The 19,455-nt window shown below is 36.2% G+C and overlaps 2 protein-coding genes across 4 annotated transcripts; one reads left to right on the top strand and one right to left on the bottom strand.

The window, feature by feature from the left end:
- Positions 1-930: 930 nt before the first annotated feature.
- Positions 931-8,601, bottom strand: cct8 (chaperonin containing TCP1, subunit 8 (theta)). Of its 2 annotated transcripts, XM_060895209.1 has the most exons (16): positions 8,442-8,601; positions 7,472-7,562; positions 7,301-7,380; positions 6,449-6,598; positions 5,559-5,739; positions 5,393-5,454; positions 5,133-5,270; positions 3,916-4,094; positions 3,733-3,799; positions 3,560-3,647; positions 3,209-3,324; positions 3,011-3,082; positions 2,398-2,562; positions 2,161-2,280; positions 1,662-1,793; positions 931-1,171 (listed from the first exon to the last, which is right to left on the bottom strand). In XM_060895209.1, the coding sequence occupies exons 1-15, from the start codon at positions 8,499-8,501 to the stop codon at positions 1,686-1,688; spliced, it is 1,677 nt and encodes a 558-aa protein (XP_060751192.1). In that variant the 5' UTR covers positions 8,502-8,601; the 3' UTR covers positions 931-1,171; positions 1,662-1,685. The 2 variants fall into 2 exon arrangements, with proteins under 2 accessions (XP_060751192.1, XP_060751193.1); XM_060895210.1 differs by lacking the exon at positions 1,662-1,793.
- A 2,576-nt stretch (positions 8,602-11,177) lies between these two features.
- map3k7cl (map3k7 C-terminal like) lies at positions 11,178-19,254 on the top strand. 2 transcript variants are annotated; one of them, XM_060895993.1, is made up of 6 exons: positions 11,178-11,383; positions 11,674-11,791; positions 11,876-11,958; positions 13,752-13,810; positions 15,910-16,025; positions 18,279-19,254. In XM_060895993.1, the coding sequence occupies exons 3-6, from the start codon at positions 11,883-11,885 to the stop codon at positions 18,457-18,459; spliced, it is 432 nt and encodes a 143-aa protein (XP_060751976.1). In that variant the 5' UTR covers positions 11,178-11,383; positions 11,674-11,791; positions 11,876-11,882; the 3' UTR covers positions 18,460-19,254. The 2 variants fall into 2 exon arrangements, with proteins under 2 accessions (XP_060751976.1, XP_060751975.1); XM_060895992.1 differs by lacking the exon at positions 11,674-11,791.
- The last annotated feature ends 201 nt before the right edge of the window (positions 19,255-19,455 follow it).

The following is a 19,455-nucleotide window of genomic DNA, read 5'->3' as shown; positions in this document are numbered from 1 at the left end:
ATACACCGTCCAAACTACAAATTCAGGACATAATATTCAATAGAAAATAATGGCAAAAGCTTAACAAGAACCATCTAATATGCTAGAAAACTGCTGGAATGCTGCTACCATTAAATGAAAGTCTTATTTCAATAGTCGTTTTTACTTTGCTAAATACTAAAAAAAAATTCAAATTTACCAGGGTTCCCACTCTTTTTCAGAGATCATTTTCCAGGACTTTTCCAGGACATTTCAAATTTAGCAAAAAAAGACAAGGCTCACAGATACATGGCCTAGAGTAATATGTCCTTCTCTCCAGAAGTCTTAAACAACATACACTTTATGGCTATTACTTAACTATACTTTTAAAGACAATTTGTCATGTGAATGAAATTTCAACATTTATAAAATAAAAAGACTGCACATATTAATACCCTTTCCTTTCTCAGGCCAATGCAGTCATGCATGCTTTAGTTTGCTGTGCATTCCCCTTGCACATGATATTCAGATTAACAAGGTTAATATAACCTGCTTACCCCTCACCATTTGCTGAAAACATTCAAGCACTTAAACCATTCCTAGCACCTGAAACCGCCAACCCAAGACAGCGTCATCAGTCACAGCGAGATTAAACAGCATAACAAAAACTCAGCATCCCCGAACAGAGCGCTTTCTTTTACTAACGTTAATTGTTTTGACCAGTTGTAAACTGTTCTTTAAATGATCAAGAACATTTAAAAATAATAATTTTACAGGACAAGAAGATTTTTTCCAGGACAATTTATGTTTTCTCTCATTTTCCATGTGTTTTCCAGGACTGGAACATTAGTCATTAATTTTCCAGGATTTCCAGGTTTTCCAGGACGCGTGGGAACCCTGTTTACTTTGCAAATAGACTTTGGATAAGCGAATTTTGTCTCTCTTTACAATAAAGGAAACAAACACTCAAAATGACAGCTCAAGTGCCATTTATTGGGACCACAAAAACTACAGAGCCATCCTTTTGTGTTCACATGAATAAATCAAAAGCTCGTTCTAAAAGGAAGAAAATAATACAAAACAAGTGTTGATATTAAATAAACAGTTGAAACGTTTAAGTGGTGAAGCAGGACATGCTGGCTCAATCATCTTCATCCCAGTCCTTCTTCTCCTGAGGAGCTTTGGGCCCTCCTGCTGGTTTGGCCATGATAATCTGAACAGACAAGGAGACAATTTTATCACACGGAAAAAAGGACAAGGTAAAGTCCTATAGCAGTTAGTTCAAGTCTGTTAACCACTTCTAAAAGGGGAGGAAAGTGTGCTTCATTTCATGCGACATGCAATCTTCCTGTACCAGAACATAACGTTCAGTTTTGCAACTCTTTGGAACATATTGACAACCGGTTAGTACAGTGCTGTACAAATGTCCCGAAAAGTTTCACAAGTTAACATGTTGGATGAGTGTAAATTAGTAACAAAATCATTTATTTATCCAAGTTAAACAACTTAAAAACGACTTAATATAATCCTTCCTTTTTATATAAAGCTAAGATAACTATAATCCAGTGCAGTATTTTTCATAAAGACCATCTTGTGCCAGTTCAAATTGTGAAAAGGGTGCAGACAAAACAGTAAGTGTGTTCATGCAGTCCCATCCAGCACTCCCACACAAGTGGTTAGGCACACACAAAGAAATAAGGCACCTGTCCCAATTCTGGGGTTTCTGATCAATGATGGGTGTCAAATTTTTCAGGCTCTTCATTCCATTCGTCTTTGTCCCAATGGCCTTGCTGTTTGGGAGCTTTGGGGCCCCCAGCCGGTTTCGCCATTATGATCTGATACAGTATATTCTAGGCTTAGACACAATTGAAGGGATTCCAGAATAATATTGCCTATTTATTCATTTTTTCTATTTCCAAGGATGTCCATCAACAGATCCCAGAGCTAAATGCTAGCAGAACTTTTAATCGTCAATTTAATAAATTCAATGAAACTGAGTGTAATGAATTAAGCAAATGACAATTCTGCTATGAACCTATCAAGGGTGATAATTTGGTAGTCAGCCAAAGAATTAAGGAACAAAATAAAACACAAAAACCTTTCCAGTTTTGTGTGATACTGTGAATATGAAGTAATATAAAAACTGGACAATATTTCTGTGAGGATAAGTAGTGTTTGTGACGACGTGAGGTAGCAGCTGACCTGGTCAACCCGGAGGACAGTAACGGCAGCATTTGTGGCCAATTTGATACCCCAGTATTTGACCAGGTAAGGGTCCAGAATTCCAGCCTCAAGCATGTCCTTCACCGCAGGCCCTTCACCCTACCAACCAAAAGAAGGAAACAGTTAAAACAAGAAAAAAAAAAAAAAAAAAAACAACAGCAACACAAGAAAGCAAACATAATAGCCTTTTGTTCACATTCCTGATTGCACTCTCACCTCAATATCAAAGCCCATGTTTTTGTTGCCCTCATGGTGAACAGCATACAGTTTGGAGATCAACTCGTTACCTTTCACGCCTGAGTTTTCTGCCAAAGCACGTGGCACAGCCTCAAAAGCCTCAGCAAATTTCTTAATAGAGTACTGCTCCAGACCTGGGCAAGACTGTAATGACATACCAACTTAATTTGTTTTAATGGTTTTAACACTATTTATACAAAAAAAAGAGGAACCCATAGACATTGCATGCTGGAACAGGTGATAGATCAAGATGAACCATGTGTTATTGTTTGTTGTTCTTTCGATCCTAAAAGTGTATTCCAAGCATTTGTTGATTGGAATAGGTTTAAAAAAAATAAAGATTTTTAAAATATATTAAGATATTTTTCAAAAAATATCTTAAAAAAAAGGCACTACTAATGCCTTTGACAACTCATCTTCAATCTATTCTAGAATTGTATAACAAACAAAACAAAAATATTTGGTGTAATTAAAGTGAATTTTTCATGTCCGAGAACAAAAGTTGTTGAATTTTACAGTTTTAACACCCGTGTATAAGGAGAGAATAAATAAGTAGTATTCAGTTTTTAAATGTTTCTAGGCAGTGACCTACCTCTCCATAAGACATGATCTGTTTAGCTAGTTCAATTTCAGTAGCACCAGCACCAGGGCACATCCGCTTGTCCTAGAAATAAATAAACAAATGAATAAACAGAATAGCAAGGTGTCTGAGTCTGTTCTGAACAACAACTTTAATATTAGCCATAAAACATGACAAAATATATTTCTTTAGTTATCTGAACAGACTTACCCTGACAAGGACCTTAAATGTGTTTACTCCATCATCAATAGCTCGTTCGATGTCATCCATCAGGTTGTCTGTGGAGCCTCGAATCACCAAGGTAGAAATAGCTCCATCTTCTTTCTCTGTTAGAATCAAATACAGCAAGTCATGCATTCATTTCTGAACGGTACAGAAAATGTGTTCGCTTTATTGTTTGGAGACTGCGGATTTGAATGCCACCACTGTGGAAAGGGTGTGAGGATTGAAGTATTCCTGCTCCCTTACTAGAACTTTCCTCAATGTGTGTCATGACCATAAATTCACAAACAGATAAAACACACTTGTGGAGATATCCGGTGGTGAAGTAGTTTAACTCACCATGTTTGAACACAACAACCTGGGTGTCTCCAACTTCAGACAGGTAAACGCTGTTACAGTGTCCCATTTCCTCTGGGGTAGGAACAGTCTGACAACACACAAAAGGTAAATGCCACCAACAAAAATCCAAAGCAAAAACCAAAGTTCTATTGTTAACTAAAAATAAACCTTACCATTCTAGGCAATGCCACAGCACCAACAGTTTTGCATAACCTTCTCAGGTCCCATTTGGAGTTGAGCCTTAAAGTACAAAAAAAAAAAAAATTTAAAAAAAAATCACATCAAATTAAGCACTGTGTGTGGGTGTATATGAGAGAAGTAGTAGATGGGTGAATCAGTCTATTGAAGGCACTCACCGAACTACCATGAGCTGATATTTGTTGGCGTAGTGTAATGCCATGTCTGCCACTTTGCCCCCAGTTACTATCACATTAGCACCAGTAGCAGCGATCGCCTTCACCTGGGCCTCCATTAGGTTCTCCTCACCTTTGCTGAAGTCCATCAGCTCCTCAGCATTCTTTATCAGCACTGTGCCCTGAGGAATGCACACACCAATGTAATGTAGTCTATTTACCAATATCTGCAGGCAGGTTCTTTAATAACTACGCTTATATTTCCTTCATTTATTATATGCATTTACAAAATAAATTTCTCATCATATATAAAAATATAAAAATATTTTGGTTTGCAGTAACAGTAAAAAAAAAAAGTACAAGTACAATTTTGGTGATGGTGATTACATAGGTATGAATTTAAACAAATTAGCATATTGTGACGTCACTGACTGGGTCTTCAACCCGTGCCTTCGGGCGCATCATTGCAAACCTCATTTTGATGCAGGCTATATAGACCACAAACATTTTGTTTACTGCAGCCTCAGCCATCATTACCAAGCGCGAACCGTTGACACTGACAGTGAATGAGAGTATGAGACGAAGCAAACACACAGGCCATAGTGTAACATCCCTTAACCAATAGTGTAAACATAGATGACGTCACAGGTTTTTATTTAAAAGAAAGAACGTATCCTTCATTTGTATGTAGGCCTGGGCAATTTATATATTTACAATACTTACTAAAATATAATTAATATTATTTTATTGCTATTGTATTAGTTGTTTGAAGAGTAAAAAAAAATTGGTCGGTCTTAACGCAAATTTACAACCGGACTTAAAGCAAAAATAAAATTGCTGTTTTAAAAAGATATGATTAACCTAAAGAACATTTTGTTTATATATTAATAATTAACTTCTGTTATAGCAATTTGTTTTGTCTGAATTTTTTTCAGTAAATTTTTCTTCATTCAGTACTTTAGCATATCCTGAGAATCGAATCAAAAAGCCAGTATCATGAATCAAAATGTGAAAAGCCTAGATTGTTCCTCCCCCTACTTTTAAATCAATGCTATATATAAAAAACTAAATAAAAATCTAATTACACATTGGAATTAGTTTAATTTATTACATATTAGAAACAAATTTTTAAGCCATTACCAAAATGCCTGCAACAAAATGAAAACTATACATTTTAAAAAGATAAATAGATTTCATGTCATTTTAGCCATTACACTCACCTTGGTCTCAGTAACCATGCAGTCAAATGGACAAGAAAACACAACTATCTTTGCATCTTTAATTGATGTGACATCTCCTTCAGTTTCCTTCTTAAAGACCATACCATACAGCATGGATGAGGAAAGCAGCCCACAACCCTACATGAACAGACAACATTTGAATAGAAAAGAAGCCAGTGACTAAAAGCATAAGCAAAATATCAGATGTGTTGTATTGCATAATATTCATATTTACAGTAGGATTCCATATTACAACTCACCAAAATCTTGCACACTCTCACATTATCAACATTGAAATTGCCGGACTCAGGGAGAATCGATACTGTGTAAAGGAAAATGCAGCACATTTAATAAGGGTAAGGTAAATATTATAAAAGCAAGAAAATACCGGGATTAAATACATGTTAAACGTCTGAATGCTCTCACCACAGGCTTGTGCGATAAGGTCAGCAAGGAAGTCCTCATTTCCGTACTGTTTGCTCATCACTGCTGTGCGGATCATGGCTTTGGCCTCAGTCACGTCGTGCAGGTTCTTAGCAGAGGTGCAAACACAGTCCAGAAGAATTTCTAAAGCCTTCTTACAGGCCATCTCATAGCCCTCAATGACCTGTAAAGTGAGGAAGTAGGACAGGAATACTTGGACAGACTCTTTGAAATGGACTACAAACAATTTCTTCTCCTCATAAGAAGTGTGTATGAAACAATTCCACAGAAGACTATAGGACCATTACTGTTGTAGCATGTGCATTAGACACCAACACAGAAGTAGGCTGACACAGTATGAAGAATTCACTGTGTATAGTAGAACAACATTACAGGTTCATAATAGCAGATTATGGTCCTGTACGCATCCAGGCGTACAAACAAGATCAAAATGCTGCTGAAATAACTTATTTCTTTTACTTTACTCATCCAGTAACCAGAAAACAAAATTGTATTGACAAAGTGTTCAACCAACAAGAAACTTTTTTAATGAAATATGCAGTCTGGCTGTTTAGTAAGAACAGTTAAAATTAGACAAACTGACTAGTTTAAACGGATTTAAATGGAACATACAATTTAGGGATTTAAAGATTATGAGAAATTAAGGACATAATTTGAACAGCATGTCTGAAAACATGACAGCTGTTCTTTAAAATCAGGCTACACAATTATTTATATTCTAGTTGTATATGTCAAGTAGCAGGTCACAACCTTTTTAGTGACATCATTACCTGTACTGGTGTAATAACACTACAGCCATTTCAGGTTTCCAGAGTACCTTCGTTTCCTGTAAATTCTTGTCTTTTTAATGCAATTACAACGTTCGTCCTCACCTCTGACACAGAGAGCCCCATTCGGAGCAGCTCCTCTGCCAGCTCTAGCAGAGCGCCAGCAAACACCAGGACAAAGTTGGTCCCATCCCCTACTTCCTGCTCCTGCATATGGGACGCCATAACAATCATCTTAGCAGCTGGGTGCTGGACCTAGAAGAGATAGACACAGTATTTAGTGCATTATGCTGTACATTATTAAATTTCTGTGGACATAGTACAAAAGATGCAGTGGGTGTTTCTCATTTCTTTCACTGAGTCTCCTTGTTTCTTTGCGTCCCTCAATTTGTAGCTCCTTTCTCAATGAAATCAGAGAAAGGTTGGAGGAAAAATACAAGGACAAACATCAGAATAAATGTATTCAGCAAATAAGAAGTTTTTACTTACGGACATAGCACTTTAAAGTAACTTTAGTGAACTAACTAAATGAAGTTTTTTTCCCACAAGCTGTATCAACTGTATAACAGACCTCCCCATGCAGATCAATGCAATTTTGTTATACACTAAATAATCAGACCATCAAATGTGTGTGTTTTTTTGTGCATGTTACAAATCACCTTACTTCATTTATTGCAAGACATATTGATTGACTGTCAGGCAAATATTTTATCTGTATGCACTATTTAGTTAATAAAATTTTGTCATTTTGTGTTTGCGGTGGGAAACACCTGCATACCATCACTCTACAAGCCTCCTAGCTCATGGAGTCCTCTGTGCACATCTGATACAAGGAATTGATGGGAGACTTTGAATCATTTTCAAATCACGGGATAAATATGGGAGGACTGACAGATCAAAAAGGCATCATTTAGCAAGGCAGCCTGTTTTTTACAAAATCACATCATCCAAACTCACCTCGAGTTCTCTTAGAATGGTGGCAGCATCGTTGGTTACCAGGAGTTTCTCTAAATGGTTGATGACCATCTTGTTCATGCCTGGCAAACATAATAAAATGCATTAAGGAAAATTTACATTACAAACTAGATTAAATAAGCAAAATCCTGAAGCAAGGAAACAGTCAGCCACCATTGGGTCCATATGCAGTTCTTGTAGTCTGTGCCAGTTCCTTGCAGGCCTGGATGTTTCTAAAAACTGCCTCCTCTAGACCTGAATAATGCTGATTAGCAGAAAATAGTACAAACTCAGTACAAATTTACAAAGGTTTATATAGAATATCACATTATATTTGAAAAAAAAAATAATAATAATAAATAATAATAATAAATAATAATAATAATAATCAAAAGCCAATAAAAGTATGTCTGGATGACATTATATAATAATGATATCTTTAAATGGTGTCAAAATACACAGATAATGTAAAGTAGTTTTTTATATTTCTTTGTAAAAAATGATTACAAATACAGTAAATAGCTGATCAAATTACAAATTTGCATTTTATCATTTTTTATATTTTTATTACATAAAAACCTCGTTTTGAACATAAAAGTTCAAAAAGACAAAGGATTTGTTAATGTTGTAGACTTCTTAAAAAGCAGCATTACTGTATTGCTGGGAAATGTATTAATTAGCAAACCGTGTTACGTTTGAGAGTCGTGATATGATATAACGTTTTTGTTTTATCGCCCAAACATCCCACAGGCTACAGTGAATCTTCCCCACAATGTTTCCTAATTTGGTTAAATCAGAATTACTGACAGGGTGAAGCAGCTAGCATGCTAACTAGTTTGCCGGCAGATGCACATGCTGAACTAGCAATGCAGCTAATGCAACAAAAAGCATATCATCAAAATAAGTCTAGATGTTATCTCAAATAAAAGGAAGCATTGCCTCAATACTAATTACTAATATCTTGTGCGTGTATAGCTGGTCTAATTTGCTAAATAACTGAATGAGTAGCTAAGACGGTGGAGCCTGTTCTAGAACTCTCCACCCACACGATTCAGGCTAACACGTTAGCTAGCTGGCTAACTAGCTACTTAGCTAACCGTTAAGAACAGACCATAAAAATAAGTAGGATCCTAATGATTCTTACCTTCGCACCATCCTTTAACATTTGGGCAAAGCCAGGTGCTTTGGGGACGTGAAGCGCCATTTTTCTGCGTTTGAACAGCCCCGATATGAGAATAATCCGGACTGGATGCTGCTCGAAGCCACTCCACAAGGCAAGGCACGCAGTTAAGAAAAGACTGGGCGAGAGTTGAGTGCAGAATCATAGATCATCATCCTTACAGGTCAGATAGCAGATCAACGATTCCGTCGAATTCCGGTTTGTTAGTGGTTCCTATTGGGTAACTATAACAACAGCTACAAAGCCTAAAATACAACCAAACCATAACATATGTTACGTGAAACTCTTTAATTTAGATATAATACCAGGTCAACAATACAATTACACTGTAGTTTATACTATAGTTGCTCACATAGTTTCTGACTAACTTCTGATTCTGACGACAAAAATATACAAGAAATGTATTATTATTATTATTATTATTATTATTATTATTATTATTATTATTATTATTATTATTAGGGTTCAAGCGCGAAGCGCTGGAAACCTATTGTTTTCGTTAGGATTATTATTATTATTATTATTATTATTATTATTATTATTATTACGCCCTATAAATGATCGTGCAGCCCAAACCGTAAGGCCTAGAGAGCACAAACTTGGTCAGATGGTAGTACTGGTCACAGTTACTCAGGCCCAAGCGCCCCTCAATGCGTTTGTGCCCATAACTCCTAAACCGTATGTCCAAATCTCAAGTACTTTATATCATTGGAATCCTTGGCTCATGACTTAAAAAACGTATATCTCCGATTTCATTTCCGCCATTAAAAATTTTTTCGCTACAGCGCATTTTTCCGAAACCTACTTTTGCGAACTAATCCTAGGTTTTTCGCCTGATCAAGACCAATCCAGTGCACTAATATTCTTTGGAGTCTCAATTTCAATAATTATCGAAAAAAAAGTCGACATTTTGATTCAGGGTCCTTAAGGGGCCCCAAAACTTTCGGACTGTGAGAGCCAGTTTTACTAAAATGTGAATAACTCAAGAACTAAATGAGCTATCAACACCAAACTTGGGACACATGTGAAAGTGGTCAAACTGAGGTCACAGTTCAAAAACTGTGATTGTTTGTTCTTGTTCTCTCTCTCTCTCTCTCTCTCTCTCTCTCTCTCTCTTTGCTCCACTATCTATCTTTTCAGATCCCTACCATTGGACATCTCCTGTCAATCTTCATTATCCTGTGTGACATCACCCGTCAATCCACCAATCAACCAGAATCAGAATCAGGATTAGAATCAGAAACAGAGACAGAAACACAAGGAGAAAGATGTGTGCTAATTTGTTAGAGGGCTCTATTGTTGTTCATTCGGTTTTAGTATGTCAGACTGTTCATGTATCCCAATTTCTTAGTTATTTTGTGTATGTGACTTGCGGGTCACTTTGTGTATGTGACTTGAGGGTCACTTTGTGTATGTGACTTGAGGGTCACTTTGTGTATGTGACTTGAGGGTCACTTTGTGTATGTGACTTGAGGGTCACTTTGTGTACGTGACTTGCGGGTCACTTTGTGTACGTGACTTGCGGGTCACTTTGTGTACGTGACTTGTGGGTCACTTTGTGTTTGTGACTTGTGGGTCACTTTGTGTTTGTGACTTGCGGGTCACTTTGTGTATGTGACTTGCCGGTCACTTTGTGTACGTGACTTGCCGGTCACTTTGTGTATGTGATTTGCGGGTCACTCGTTCTGCCTCTGGATGCTTGTGTTTCTTCGCTTTATGGATATGACTTTGTTTATTTTGGGGAAAACTGGACAGGTGAGTACTTCACATGACATATATTGTGCAACACATTGGTAAGCTTTTCTGTATTAGAGACACTAGGTTAGGAGCGGGTGCCACCCTCTGTAACTTGCGGGTCACTTTGTGTATGTGACTTGTGGGTCACTTTGTATATGTGAAAATCCTTTAAGGCCTTAAACTCCCTAAAGGCCTTAAACGCTTGAACCCCAGGAAATGCTGCTTGCAGCTTTAATTATTATTATTATTATTATTGTTGTTGTTGTTTTTATTATTATTAGTGGTACTAGTAGTACTAACAGTAGATTAAACATAATATAATATAAAAAAAATAATATATGGAAAGCCTAAACTATCATAGTGTTGCAATAAAATAAAATTGTATATAAAACAGTCTATATAAGATGTTACCCATTTTTCTTATTTTTTCACAGAGCTAAAAATATTCACCTAATAAACTTATTGTTATGTGGAATGACCTTTGTGGCACAAATTTTTATTCAGTTTAAAATGTAATATTTATTTATATACTTATACAATATAAAACATCATATAATCATCATGAATCATGGAACCATGAAATCCAATTTATTTATTTTTTTCATGGGATTCATGGCATCACTCTAAAATCTAAATTTAATAGTAAGTCTTTATTATAAAAAATGTACAGTGAAAGAAAGAAAGGAAGGAAGAAAGAGGTAGGATTAGACGTTAATTATCTTAATCTTGTAAAACAGCTAAATTTCAAAACAGTGGCATCAGGACAGTGTGTGTTACTCAGCACTGATTGGAACAAAGGACATTTTTCTTGCCTAAAGTCATGCGTCCAAGCCTTTTAACTGGCACTGGTGTAGGGGGTGTATCTGTAGTCCTAGTGGGCAGATACACACACACACACATACACACACACACACACACACTCTCTCTCTCTCTCTCTCTCTCTCTCTCTCTCTCTCTCTCTCTGCCATGTTTCTGACGAGTAGCCGAGATGATTCTTATGAAAACAGTCTTCTTCTTCTCCCTGGCCTTTATTAACTGGCCCAGATGATTGTATGACTAGCTCACTGTGGAAAGCTCGAACACGTCCTGCACGCTCTTTCTGTGGAAGGAGTCACTCTTGAATCTCTTGAAGTTTAAGGACTTTCTCAGAAGTAAGCTTTTGTTGCCAGGTAAGTTCAAATTTATCTATATGTGTACTGTGTAAAAGTATCATAGCCGTGATACTTTTAGCTGGACCCACATCATTCTAAAGATGTATTTATCTTTACTCAAAGTTTACTCAATTTTATGTTGCAAAACTTCCCCTTTGCAACTGCTTTGATTTTGTTTAACTGTGGAAACAACATGTTACTGTTCATTATATGGCTTGAGTCATGGCAGATCATAAAATCTCGTTTAATAGTGTATAATTCCATTCATAAGTGCACATGGATTAAACGATAGAAAATGCTTTGGTCAGTGCAAAGAAATTGGAGACGTGTGACCTCACCCTCTGGCTCGGAGGGGCTCTACCTCTAATTGTTTAATCCCCGATGCAGCTTTGGGCACATGATGAAATCCAGTCATTGCCCCGAGAGGTGAATGATCTCACATTACAGCTGTGTATTAAAGGAAACTCGCTTTATGCCCCCTATCCTGTCATACTTGTTTCCCTTCCACAGGGAATAAATGATTACCTCAGCAAGACGAATCAACACAGACAAACCTGAAGTTCAAATCTCCTTCAGCCTTGATGAGTCCTCAGGTACTGTATGTTGCTTGCTTGGGTTCTACATTTGAAGTTGTTACTACCGTTTGCTTTAAAAAAGGCATTGTCCTCTCAAACACCTCCCCCTTGGCTATAATGGCATACACTGCATGCCTCACACCAAAACAGCAACCCACAACAGCTAATACAAAGCCCTTCTCGTACCGGATCCTTTTTAACTTTTGCCATTCTTTACAGTAAAACAGGTGCGCTCTCTATTTCAATCTATCGCTGGCATCTTACAAATAAAATATCTACCTAGACACAAAGCTTATCTGGTCCCTGCTGTCAAAGTGTTTTACAGCTATTCAGACGAATGTTTGGATGGCAGCTGCAGCATCAAATTTCCTCTTTAATACCTCACTGCTGTGTGATTCACTCATTTGCTTTTATAACACTGGCCTATATTTAAAGGTGCCTAACACTTCATCCTCCGTTGCTGCCCGGGAACCTAACATCTTAGTCAATTAGTCTTGTGTTTAAAGACTGTCATGTAAACACGGAGATGATGAAGCACATCTAGTTCTTTGCCGCATAGGTTAAGTTAGTTTTCTTTGATCTTATTGATCAGTACTGTATACTGTATGTCAGACTGGATTTTACTGCTGGTTGTTTTACCTAATTTTTCCTTTTTAAAGAATCTGAAGATATACAAAGGCTTTGTCTTCTGTCTGAGTCTAAGAGTATGTTAACCTTTATTGGAACAGAAGCCTGGTATGTTTGCAAAACCTAAAAAAGCCTATAAATATTTCTATTATTATGGAGTGACAAGCGCTAGAGACTGGATCTTCTACGTTGGGAATTACCTCATCCCTACAGTGTCTTAATTGAGTTGAAATGCAATATCAACTTGTGATTCAAACAAGTGGCTAATTCTGCTTGTGTATATCTTGCTTATAATTAGTCTCATGGTCAATGTGTAACCACACCCCATTTTTAGCTGGTTGCATCAGAGGATTCCCGACATGTGTACCCTGGCTACGTATGGACATAGCTTGCATGATAGCAGCCAGTGTAGACAACTCGTCTGTCATAACCCTCGTTAAAGACAGCTCATTGTCAGGTATCCAGGAGATAGTTAGAACCAATCTGTCCACCAAAGCTTTAGTTCATGTGGACCAGACTAACAGGTGTTGACCGATATTCCCTTTGCAGTGATAGAAAAACAGGCCTGTGGTTTCTATAAACATAGCCAAACTGAAGAACCTCTGTTGTTGGTTAGGCACTTAATTTTATAATTAGTAATGATTTAATTACTTAAACGATGAAATATGTAACCGGGTGCCTCTGCGTATGCTCTGTTTGTGGGATAGGGCAGAGGAGGACATACAGAAGCACCTCTGGCATTTAGTATGTTTCTAAAATGGTATCTAGCCACCAGACAAAATTAGAGTCATTACCATTTAAGAAATTAGATTTTAAACCAATAACTGTAGCGATAATGCCTTGCAGTTCCATAACAGAGCCTGTGATTTGATCCTGAGGTTGTGTTAATGCCCATTTGATATTTTGCACATACTACCTGTGGTTCTCAAGATTCTTTCCACCTTAAAAAAATCTATGTGACCTGTCCATGATAAATTGCTCCTAGGTGTGAATGAGTGTGTTAATGTGTGTGTTCACGGTGTTCATGGTGATAGCCTGCTGTCTCATCAAGGGTGTATTATTACTTTTTAGTACCCAGTGTTCCCCGGACCCACTGCAACCCTTACCAGCAACTGATACTTTCCATCCTTTCTTACTTCCTCAATGCACCAGAGATGCTAAACTGATTGTCTTTATTAATACAGAGCTGACCGATGCAGAGGATCGATTCCCATCTTTCCCTGACCTTGAGCAACGCTTGCAGGTAAGACTGAGTAATTATCTGAAGACAGTGATATATTATTATAAATCAAATATTTGGTTTATAAATGTTTTTGGTCATTTGATATCATAAATAATCAGTGAGTCAGTAAAGGGAATGGTATAAGAATAAGAAAGATGAACAAACGTTGCAATACAATTATTGTACCACAGTTTGAACACAAGAGGGCAGCAGTATGTGTTTGTATATTTTAAGTTCATGAAGCACTGCCTACACAACAGGGTTTCTCACCTTCCTGGAGCCACACTAACCTTAAATTACTAGTAATAATAGAATATTATTAGTCATTATCATTGAATCATATTAAAAACTAGTACTGGATACTTATAGTAAGTACTACTAAATTTCCACTATGTAAATTAGGGCATGTTGTTTAAAACATCAGGAGGGTTAGTTGCTTTATTTTACAATATACTTTAGTCTAAATGTATTTACGAAAATGCCTGTAGTTCACAAAGGACCTGCATTTAAAACTGGCCATAACATGCTATTAAATTGTTGTTAAGCAGTGACTGCTATTACACAACACTTCTGCTTGAAATTCCTGTACAATACAGGAACAATTTACATATGCACACAGGTGACAAATTAATAAAATTAAAACTAACAACGTGTGGTATTAAGGTGTTGGACCCCCACATGCCTCCAGCTTCGTTGCACCTTAGCATACATGTCACGTTAGTAGGTGTGCTAAAGTGATGAGCATTCTTCCAAAAGATAATACCTAACTAATGTATTGACGATGGTGGTGTAGATAATTTTCCAACATGTCAGTAAAAATTCTCTTGTAAGATTGGATATATATTTATTTATTTTTACATTCTTAGGAAACCATTTAGCGAAAACTTGTGATTGCGGATTGGGAAACTCCCATTAGGATTCAAATATTCTATAAGATAGGTTAGCAATTAGAATAACATTTTTCCTACACTTCATTCCTACAGTAGGGCCACCAGTCTTTCTTTCTTTCTTTTTTCTTTCTTTCTTTCTTTCTTTCTTTCTTTCTTTCTTTCTTTCTTTCTTTCTTTCTTTCTTTCTTTCTTTCTTTCAGCATTGGGGGTAAAGGCAGTTAAATAAAATTACACTGATATGTGTTGCGCAGGCAAGGGTATAGCAAAGGTCAGATGAATGAATGAATAAATTAAGGAAAGAATTAAATAAAATGATTAAATGAATACATACATACATACATACATTCTTTCACAGAGCCAGCAATTACGTAATCAGATGTTAAAAACAATGGGTATAGTTATGCATCAGATACGTGCTAACTACAGCATTGAGAACCAACTAAACACAAAGTCACTGAAAGCTGGAAAAGGAGGAAGTAGACATCCAGACAACATCAAATGGGATTCTAAAAAAAAAGAAACAGGATGAATGTATTTTTTGTAGTATATCATGAAGATGCCATCAAACTTATTTAATTATTTTCTCTGTAAACACACACAGTTGGAAGAACTCCACTGCGACACATGTACAGTCAGATCTGCAATAATATCTGATCCCCTAAATGAGCGAACTTATATTTTTCACTTATTGCTAGAGTTCTCGCAATCATCGCTTCATTACATATGTTTAACTAATAAGGGAGTTTACAAGTTCACATACATTTTTTTTAATTTGTTTATTACTTAAATAAATAGGTTGTGAGTTTTCCAGAGCACTTGATGAAGTTGAAGAAGTTGAAGTGATATTTTAGAGGAGTTAGCTATGAGTCATTGTGAAAGCAGAAGTCCTGCTTGAGATCAAGCCAAAAATTTTTTTACCAGCAGTTTCCTACATAATGTGGTTGGATCTGCAAGAGATGAACTAGTTGATATCACGGAAAGCGATACTTTCTGAGGGGATTTTTGTTCCATAGACACCCCAGACTTCAGAACTAGTTTTGTGGAAAGCTATTCAAATAAAAAAGTCCAAACATGGAACAGAAACCACAGAACCTAGTTCAGTTTCAGCTAACTCACTTTCTGTGAGCTCCTTTGACATCAGCATTGATACAATCTGTGTAATTGCTTATTTTTTGTCACGTTTTATAAATGTCAAATTATGTTGGTCTTGTGTCCTCTTCATTTTTGCAGCCAGTGTTGCCATGTCAGTCTCTAAAGGAGTCTGTCCAAGTCTACAGGGACCATTGCAGAATGGCGAAAGAGTTTCACCAGGTTAAAACAGAAATCGCTCTGTTGGAAGACAGAAAGTAAGTGTAAAGACTGAGAGCAGGGAAAACCCTGCCAGTGTACTAAGAAAGCTGATTTTCCATATTTCCCATAACACATTTGTGTGCTCATACATGGAAAAATCTGAATCGTTATAAGTTTCATAAGGGAACAAGGACCAGAACAAGTTTGGATTCTTTTAAAGTTTATTTCAGAGATTTCTGACTGTGATGCAACATGGTTCATGTGGTGCTCTTCCTTAGGACACATTCCATTTTGACTGACAAGAGGGATTTCCTTACATGTCATGCTGTGCTGGGTAAAAATAGGCCTGTGTAATCATGACAGCCTCTTACATACTGTATTGTGGCATGCAACACTTGTGTTTTTCGAAAATGGCTTGGTTTGTCCGTAGCAAACAGGCATGATTTCTTTACATTCAAATGATTTTTTCATGTAAGTGTAAAACTATTTTATGAATTCCTTTTTTCAAAAAAAAAAAAAAAAACTGGATAGCATTGATAAAGAAAGTGTAGTAAGACTGATAAAAAAAATCCATCTGCTTTATTCTTGAAAAAGCAATATAACAGAAATAGCTTCTTCTTCTGTTCTCCAGTGAAATCTTTGGGATATTTTGTAAAGCAAATATTTGAGCTTTCCACAAGTTTTAAAGTTTTACAGTGAAATACAGTATGTTATAAGCGTCGTTTAATTCTCAAATTTGATGTCAGATGTTGATTACTTTTACTATAGCAGCATGCCTCTGACACTACTGCGAGGTTGTTTGTAATAATGCACTTGTTCTTTTATCAATGTTTCAGGGTAACAGATCATTAAAAGGGACTTGCCAGATGAACAAAATGATCTAGTACTAACCAAGCAACTTTCAGTGGCTATTTATTTATTTATTTATTTATTTATCTATTTATTTATTTATGTCCTATAAACTCCTAAAGAGAGAGAGAGAGAGAGAGAGAGAGAGAGAGAGAGAAGAGGTAAAAAGACAGTCTCGTACAGGAATGAAATTGTATATATTTTATCTATAATGTCTAGACTAAAAATATCCCACAACCTCTAATTTGTCTGCTTATCATTGGCAGACCTCTGTGGTATAAGAGGAATAATTGTTCCACCCAGTTGTGGATTATTTTCCTCTGAGTACACACCCTGTCATCTATTATTCCCTACATACTGTATCACATATTTATGAGTCTTATGCTTACATCCATTCATACACTTATAGTTACATGGTTACACCCACATATACATTAAGAGTATCCTTTTAACATTTTTATTGTAAGCTGTAAATTGTTGTTCATTTTCTGGAAGTCCTAGGCTATTGTACCCACCCTAGAAACAGTGTTCAAAGGTCCAAACACTGGCAGTTTCACTTGACAACACTGGCAGCCTGCCATGTGATCACACTTAGTAGAAACAGGAAGTGGTAGTACATGAGACAATACAGATAATTACATTTCAGCTTTTACAAATCTGCAAATAGGTGTTACAGGTCCATGTCTAATGTCAGTGAATTTGTTGTAGATAAATATGGTAAGATTAGCGGACCAGAGATTAGGTGTTTGTTTGACCTTCATTTGATATTAAGATTCTATGTGTACACAAACACTGTGCAAACACATCCATTTAGGAATGAATTTAAACTGCAAAAAAGTTTTAATTTACACACACACACACACACACACACACACATATATATACTCTGAGGTGAGAAAAGCATTGAAAAATTACATTTGAGTGAATGAGTGAATGTTGAGGTAATGTGTCAGTAAGCAGTAAAATGTACTCAAGTATAAAGGCTTCTACTATTAAATTGAGGTTTTAACTGATGAAATTAAGTTAATAAGTTAATAATTGTTAATAAACAAACAAAAAGTTTGCTGGTCATATGCATGACTTTGAGTAGGTTGATAATGAATTAAGCAGAAGTAAAACATTATGTAAATATTTACCATTAGCTAACTCTGGACAATTAATGTACTGAAGTCAATGCAGGTCTAACCTTAATAATAACCTTATTAAAGTAAACAGGCTAAAGACTTTGTTAAATGTAGCCAGTTAACAGCAAATCGTCATGTTTTTTTCAAATGAGATGCAGTTCATTCCTTCTAGCAGGCCATGCAAGATAGCTTGCTAAGACTTTGCTTACTGCAGTATACTGCAGTATATATTGAATGCTTAAAAAAGTAAAAAAAAAGTTAACAAAGTTAAAAGTAAACATCAGTAAAGGATTTCCTTGCCTGTTCTTTGTGTATGTTCGTGTGTTTTTACCACAGAAGGGAGCTGATAGCTGAACTGGCTGAGGATGAGAGGGTCACACTGGAGATCGCTAGACTGGAGGAAGAGTTCCGGCTTTTGACAGAGGAGAACCATACCCTCGTCAGCATGTACACGGAGCGAACTCAGCAACTTGCAACTCTACGCATACTCAATCAGAAGAGGCAGGGTTCCTCCTGACCCTTGGCCTTTTGTGCAATGGTCAGTATGAATATGTTTCAAGATTTTCTCCCTTATGAGCCGCATAACACCGCAACATTGGGGTCTGCTACATTGTACAGTACATTTAACGTTTAACATCCCATTAGCTGTTTTAACCCCAACAGCAGTTCAAAATGGTGAACTTTATACTATGTGAGGTCAGTACATTAGAAAGGGAGGATTGCATATTAAGAAGAGTTTTCTTTGAGACAATTACATCAGGTTTCAAGCTGTATCACTAACTAAGAGGGACAATTGCTCTCTAGCACTTATTGATTGTATAATACAGATCTTAGAATTCTGAGCAACTGTTAAGATGACTAAAGGGATTTAATTCGGAACCTGGATGTACAGTTTAAAATAACCATTGATAAATAATGGGTACAGTCAGCTGTGTCCTGTAAAGCATAATAAAAAATAAATTGTGCTGAGATAATACCAATCTGAGCAAGTAAACACTTTCACACTAGTAAAATTTAGACAACTGTTTATATAATCTGCACTAGAAACCAGAGGATTATCCATTCGGACTCCTATATGGGCTCGGGTTTGGGGTTTGTATGTTGTGTATACAGTTTATGCAAATATACATAATTTTGACATAAATACAGAGCAACAGTTTGTTCTTTAATTGTACTTTATTATAATCATATGTAACCTATAAATTCCAAGCATGCAAACAAAATGATAACCATAAATGAATTCAGAAAATGCATATGCACATTATATTATGATTATGGTCAAATTAATCACATCTATAATCTTTCATTAATCACAACAATTTAAATCAATTAATATGTATATATATATATATATATATATATATATATATATATATATATATATATATATACATAATGTCAAACACTGGTGCTGAATCTAGAAAGCACAATGATTGATCTGTGTTCTGAATAGCTCAATGAAAGTGTTTTTATGTTTAATTCAAAATTCACACTTCTTATGATGTCTTTCACT

Source organism: Tachysurus vachellii, chromosome 20 (genome assembly GCF_030014155.1).
Source record: "Tachysurus vachellii isolate PV-2020 chromosome 20, HZAU_Pvac_v1, whole genome shotgun sequence".
Classification (NCBI taxonomy): domain Eukaryota; kingdom Metazoa; phylum Chordata; class Actinopteri; order Siluriformes; family Bagridae; genus Tachysurus; species Tachysurus vachellii.
The sequence above is the reverse complement of the archived record's forward strand: the minus strand, read 5'-3'. Positions and strand labels throughout refer to the sequence as shown.

What these genes read in the sequence shown, in the direction of transcription:
- cct8 (XM_060895209.1), bottom strand. Translation starts at nt 8,501, where the DNA reads ATGGCGCTTCACGTCCCCAAAGCACCTGGCTTTGCCCAAATGTTAAAG. An exon ending in CATTTAAGGTCCTTGTCAGG is followed by an intron (nt 3,083 to 3,208) that starts GTAAGTCTGTTC and finishes ATTTATTTCTAG; the next exon opens with GACAAGCGGATGTGCCCTGG. An exon ending in CTGTCCTCCGGGTTGACCAG is followed by an intron (nt 1,794 to 2,160) that starts GTCAGCTGCTAC and finishes ATACTGTATCAG; the next exon opens with ATCATAATGGCGAAACCGGC.
- map3k7cl (XM_060895992.1), top strand. Translation starts at nt 11,883, where the DNA reads ATGATTACCTCAGCAAGACGAATCAACACAGACAAACCTGAAGTTCAA. An exon ending in ACCTTGAGCAACGCTTGCAG is followed by an intron (nt 13,811 to 15,909) that starts GTAAGACTGAGT and finishes TCATTTTTGCAG; the next exon opens with CCAGTGTTGCCATGTCAGTC. An exon ending in GCTCTGTTGGAAGACAGAAA is followed by an intron (nt 16,026 to 18,278) that starts GTAAGTGTAAAG and finishes TTTTTACCACAG; the next exon opens with AAGGGAGCTGATAGCTGAAC.